The sequence below is a fragment of the Malania oleifera genome, chromosome 3 (genome assembly GCF_029873635.1).
Source record: "Malania oleifera isolate guangnan ecotype guangnan chromosome 3, ASM2987363v1, whole genome shotgun sequence".
NCBI classification, from domain to species: Eukaryota; Viridiplantae; Streptophyta; class Magnoliopsida; order Santalales; family Ximeniaceae; genus Malania; species Malania oleifera.
Window position 1 is genome coordinate 107,344,665 of NC_080419.1, and position 6,574 is coordinate 107,351,238.

At 36.0% G+C, this 6,574-nt stretch overlaps 1 protein-coding gene across 1 annotated transcript; it reads left to right on the forward strand.

Annotated features, from left to right (window-relative positions):
- Nucleotides 1-3,506: 3,506 nt before the first annotated feature.
- On the forward strand, nucleotides 3,507-3,923 carry LOC131151469 (uncharacterized). Its single transcript, XM_058102712.1, has one exon. The coding sequence runs from the start codon at nucleotides 3,507-3,509 to the stop codon at nucleotides 3,921-3,923; it is 417 nt and encodes a 138-aa protein (XP_057958695.1).
- Nucleotides 3,924-6,574: the final 2,651 nt, after the last annotated feature.

Sequence of the window (6,574 nt, forward strand, 5' to 3'; positions counted from 1 at the left end):
TTGTCGTTCACAGCGGAAACCTATGTAGCAGTAAATATAAATCACATTCTCAAAACCGTAACATACACAATACCAGAGTTTACTACATCACTAAAATACTGTATTTATATACAACCTCCAAAACATCAAATAACCCTACGATCATACAACAAAAATCCCTTGATCTTAGATCAACGCTTACCCTTCTAGTAGGGAAGCTCAACTCACTCAGCGGCGGCCCTGACTCGCCAGTCTCTCTGGGTTTCCTGAAAATCATTTAATGTTCGGGGGTGAGACACTTCTTAGTAAGAGAAAATAAACAAAATACAGTTGTGTGGTAACATGAACATTTAATGCAATTATACATATATAGTACATTTCATATACCTGTAAACATTCATTATAACATACTAAATCATCATATACTTTCGTATTTTCTTGTAAATCATATCATATATAAAATGTCTGTTATATCTGAAAATACTGAAAACATACTCAGGATGAATAGTTAGCTGGTGTCATGTATTACCCTCCATGACGGGTTGTGCAGCCCGAAGGTGGGACCCGACAATGGCTGGCTGACCACTGCCGAGTCAAAAATGTCTGTAAGTACGATGGGTCAGCCACATCCTGGTCCGAACTGTCAGGTGGACGTCTACAACTCTACACTGAAAGTCACATCGACTATCAATCTCCCACCCCCTTGTGGGGTGGTTAACACAAGTCTGAAAATAGATATCTGATCTATATAACTACGATACGGAGCTCCTAAAACTAGGTTAAACTAACATCCGGGTTCTGATAACATATAGTATATGATATTATAGCATTTTTCATAATTTCATAAATACGACCTCGCGCCGAAATCATTTCATAAATACGGCCTCGCGCCGAACATTTCATAAATATACGGTCTCGAGCCAAAATCATACGTAAAACACGGCTTTGCACTGGCTATCAATCACGGCCTTACACCGAATATCTCATACATATCATTCTGAATAAATAAATCAATTATCATGTATTTCAAAACCATAATGTACTGTATTTTCATAATCCCTGAAAACTTGCTTATTTCATAAAATTTGTCACATCATAATATTTTTCATGAAAAATAACATTCATGCCACACAAAACTGAGTAATTTCGTACATGTCATTCTAAAATCACATTTTCTGTAAAAACAACAGAATTTTCCTAATAACATACATTTTCTCAATAATATTCAAATATAATACATATTCCCTAAAAATTACTTTGTTGATAATAATACTAATACGTGTGAAAAAAATAATTGCTTTAATTTATTCCTTTACCTAACAACTAAAAAGCCCCTATGTATTCCTGGACTTACACCTGTAGGATTTCTTAATCAATACCCTGAAAATGAAAACTCCTAGTACTAAACTTCAGTATTTTCACTATATATCATTTCCTATAACTACTGTAAGACCAAATTCGGCATAAAAAGTCTTACCTCAACTCAGGGATGAATTCCAACTTGCTTTCATCAACAATTCGTTTCAGCAGATTTGGAGAGAACTTTCCCGGGAGCGTCGTGGTGACTTCAGATCATCGAACCGGCAAAAATCTGGCCCTAAATCGAAGAGATAAGAGAGAGAAACCGAAGGGAGAGAGTGAGAGATTTCTTAATTTTTACGTTTAAATCTGGATTTTGGGTTATTTATAGGGCTGGATTCGTCGACGAGACACGTCACCTCATCGATGAGTCTTGTAGAAAGTTTGTTGACGAACCTGCACCTTCGTCGACGAGTTTCAAACTTCCCAAAATCCTCTCTCGGTATCTTCTCGTCGACGAAATTCGTCTTCGTCAACGAGACCCTCTTGTACCCTCGTCAATGAATCTCCTGTGTTCGTCGGCAAGGACCTGATGAATTCCCTCGGTAAATACTCCCAAAGTGCAATGTCGTCGACGAACGCTTCTATTTCCATTTCCCTTCCTTTCTATTTATATACCATTTTTATTATTCGGGTCATTACAATATTGGTTAGGAATGTCAACTGATTTGTTAATTAGATAATATTGAAGATGCTAATTAAAAATATTAATTAACATAAATATTGATTAAAATTTTATTCTAGGAATATTAAAAATTTTAATTAAACATATTAATAATTTTTTTCACATACTTTACTGATTTATATTATTTGCTATATATTAAATATATTACATATCAAAATATAATAATATTATATATATTGACAAAGTGATTCAACAGCTCTTAGAAAGTAGTCATAGTAAATACTTTTTTAAGATACAATAAAAAGTAATAATGATTTATCATATTTTTTTAATCTATTATTTTTTTAAGATATATATATATGTATGTATGTATAATGGTTCTGAGCCATCTCGAGGAAATCCTCTTGTTATGGGGATGTTATGATGTGAATTAAGAGATGAGAATTGAAAAAAGAACATTATCTTATTGCAAAACTTTTGTTAAGGAAATAACAAGATTTCCATATGAAGATCATACACACAAGGCAACCCAAGATTCACCGTATGGCAATAAAGACCGAAATTCTCTCTTAGATTGGTCAAACCACTAGACACGAATACTTAATTGGTGTAATCAACATGATTTACTTTAATTGTCTACTAAAGAAATTGTATAAATAGGAGCACTGTACAATGAAAATACATACCGAAAAATATAGAAAATCTTTCTCTCAATTCTATTCTTCCTCTCCAAATTCTAGACTCTGAATTTCTTCATGGTATTAGAGCCAAGTTAGGATTTCGACATTACTCACCGATCGCCGATTGTTGATTGTAAAGCTGCCTGCGCCTCTCTCTCTCTCTCTCTCTCTCTCTCTCTCTCTCGTCCCTCTCTCCACCATCATCGGTTCTTTTTTGCTTGCCACCATTGCTTTCGTCCCACGCTTCATTGCCGATCTCTTTGGCACCGACTTCTTCAGGCTCCAACCAACGACTCTCTACCTCCTTCAATGCAATGCAGATTGGATCATCGTTGTTGGACTACGTGCAGATCTTCTTTGCAATTTTTCAGTCTCTTGACGGCTACTACCACCCTTGGCTCTCCGTCGTCATCCGTTCTCACCACCACCAACAATATCCCTACTAATAAATCTCAGATCTACACCTTACCTTTCTCAAATCTCCTTACATATTGCCCCCATATTCTTAATTTTTAATTGTACAAACACTAAGGTCACTCATGCGTGCACCAATTTCCACGCAGCATTGAAGCCCAGATAGCCATATACCTATATTCATCTTCATAAAAAAAAAAAACTTTTCTATTCGTCTCCATGACTACTAATACTGCAAGCACAGACAATTTTGATGATCCAAGTCATGTTTTTTATCTCAGTAATTTTGATAGTCGTGTCATCGTCTTTGTTTCCAATCTCTCGACTGAAACCAACTACAACACATGGAGCCAATCCATGGTCATTGCCCTCAGTACCAAGAACAAGGTCGTCTTCATTGATGGTACCATATCCCAACCCTCCAAGACCTCTTCTGCCGAGTATCGACAATGGTAAAAGCATGGCTTCTCAACTCTTTTTCAAAAGAAATTTTTGCTAGTGTTCTCATTTGTGATGTTGCTCGAGATATCTTGATAGATTTGAAGGAGCGTTTTTCTCAAGTTAATGGTCCTAGGATGTTTCATCTTGAACAAGAAATCCATAATCTTGTTCAAGATAACACGTCTGTGGCCACCTATTTTACAAGGCTGAAATTGCTATGGGATGAGCTGTCGTCTCTTCAGTCTAATCTATTTAAGGGAGATGTTGCTCCATACCAACAGTATCAATGCACCATTAAGTTCCTTATGGAACTTAATGACTCCTATGGTGCGATTCGTGGCCAGATTCTCTTGATGGATCCTTTGCCCACGATTAACCGCATCTATAATTTAGCTTTTCAAGAAGATTGTCAACAGGACATCTAAACTCCCTCACCTGTTGATGGGGTTGCATTAGCTGCAAACGGTATTCTCCCCACCCCAAAAGATGGCAAGCCATTTCGCAAGCTCGGACCAAAGTGTACTCACTATCACAAAGAAGGTCATATTGTGGATTGCTGCTACTTCATCCATGGGTTCCCATTTGAACCCGTAGAACTAACTCGGGTTCCAAACCAAATGCATGCTAGGTCTCTTTCGCTGACAACAATCCATCCACTAGCAGTCTTCCTTTTACTCCGGATCAACGCCAATAGTTTTTAGCTTTGCTTCACTCCTAGTCACCGCCTATGCAAACCATATAGATCCTCGCTCTTGCTACTATCCACAATTGGCACCTTTTTCAATTTGATGTTAATAATGCTTTTCTACATGGTGATCTCGATGAAGACGTCTACATGCATCCTCCTCCTGGTTTCGGACAAAAGGGGGAGACTAGGATCTGCAAGCTTAACAAGTCTCTATACGACCTCAAACAAGCATCTAGGTAGTGGTATGCTAAATTATCTTTCATACTTATCAATGTCGGTTATAAGCAATCTAAAGCAGATTACTCTATGTTCGTCCGATCCCACGAAACAAGTTTCACCATCAACTTGGTCTATGTAGACGATATTATTTTGGCAGGAAACAACTTGGAACAGATCAATGGGCTTAAGAAATACTTGGGAGAATGCTTTAAACTGAAGGATCTTGGTTTCTTGAAATACTTTCTAGGGATAGAGGTGGCTCGCTCCAAAATTGGAATTTTCCTGTTATGGAGGAAATATGCCTTGGAGATACTTGAGGAGACTAGTTTCCTTGGGGCAAAACTGTGTAATCTACCAATGGAACCAAACCTGACACTTAGTGAGACGAATGGAGAACTTATTTCGAATCCATCTTCATATCGAAGACTGGTTGGGAAACTGATATATTTGACTATCACTAGACCATATTTGGCATATGCGGTGCACACATTGAGCCAATTCATGGATAAGCCTCGAACTTCCCACTTGGATGCAGCACATTGGGTTTTGCGCTATCTCAAACAGTCATCTGGGCAAGGAATTCTTTTGTCAACTTCTAGTGGTATTCAATTACATGCATTTTGTTATGCCGACTAGGCTTGATGCAAAGACACTCGGGTTTTGTTACTGGGTACTATATTTTACTTGGAAAATCACCAATCTCTTGGAAAACCAAGAAGCAAACAATAATTTCACGATCCTCAGTTGAAGCAGAATACTGCTCTATGACATTAACCTGTTGTGAAATTACTTGGTTAAAACAACTTTTGGCAGATCTCCAGATAGCTCACCCACAACCAATCAAGTTGTATTGTGATAATAAAGCAGCTATTCACATTGCATCTATTCCAGTTTTCCACAAGTGAACAAAGCATATAGAGATCGATTGCCATCTTGTACGGGAGAAGATCCAAAATCAAGTTATTTAAACTATTCACATACCCACTAGTCAGCAGCCTGCAGATTTATTCACAAAAGCACTCGGACCCACACAATTCAACCATTTATTGAGCAAGTTGAGTATGATCAATATCTACTCTAACTTGAGGGGGAGTGTTAAGGAAATAACAAGATTTCCATATGAAGATCATACACACAAGGCAACCCAAGATTCATCGTGTAGCAATGAAGACCGAAATTCTCTTTTGAGATTGGTCAAACCACCAGACACAGATACTTAATTGGTGTAATCAACTTGATTTACCTTAATTGTCTACTAAAGAAATTGTATAAATAGGAGCATTGTACAATATAAATACATAGCGAAAAACATAGAAAATCTTTCTCTCAATTCTATTCTTCCTCTTCAAATTCTAGACTTTGAATTTCTTCAGCTTTAGGAGTTAACGTGGGCAATTATGTAGTTTACGAGCTCCCATTGTTTACTAATGCTCACATTAAATATTTACACTCTTCATAAAAGAGTCCTAGTCTCTCAAGCTGCAAATATTACATTGTCCAACAAGTATATGAAATACTAAGGAGTTTGTTTCAATAGAATATTTTGTTTGGGAAACAAATGATAAAGAAAATAGGGAAATTTTATTTTTATTATATTTTTTTATATTAAATATTATTAAAAATGAAATATATTATATTGTAATTATTTAAAAAAAATCAAATGCCAATTATGTGTAAAAATAAAATTTTACCCATCATTAGCACGAACTGGTAAGCTTTACATTTGCTTTTGAGTAATATTAAACAGCCATTTAAGAGATTCTATATTTTAACCTTACGAAATGTAGAGATGTGAAATGAGAAATTAGCTATCCCCACCGTGCAGTACAGCCATGACGGCCTTCGATGAACTGAAAAGACAAAGTTTGCTAAATCAATTTTAATTTTATGATAAACCTGTACTTGAAAAGGCCTCGGGTTTGAATTTTTATTGAATTTAGATAAATTATAATATAAATTTTATTAAAAATGGTTCAAATTCACCTAAATTCAAAGCTAAGATCCAAAATTCAAGCTCCCAAATGCAATGTAAAAGAAGAAATTGAATTAAATAAACTCGATTTTGCCTACAAATCCGAGCTTGTTGAATCCAATTTTTTTAAAAAAAACAATTCTATTTTTGAGTACGGATATTAGATCAATGGTAAAGTTACTCTACTGTGACCTATT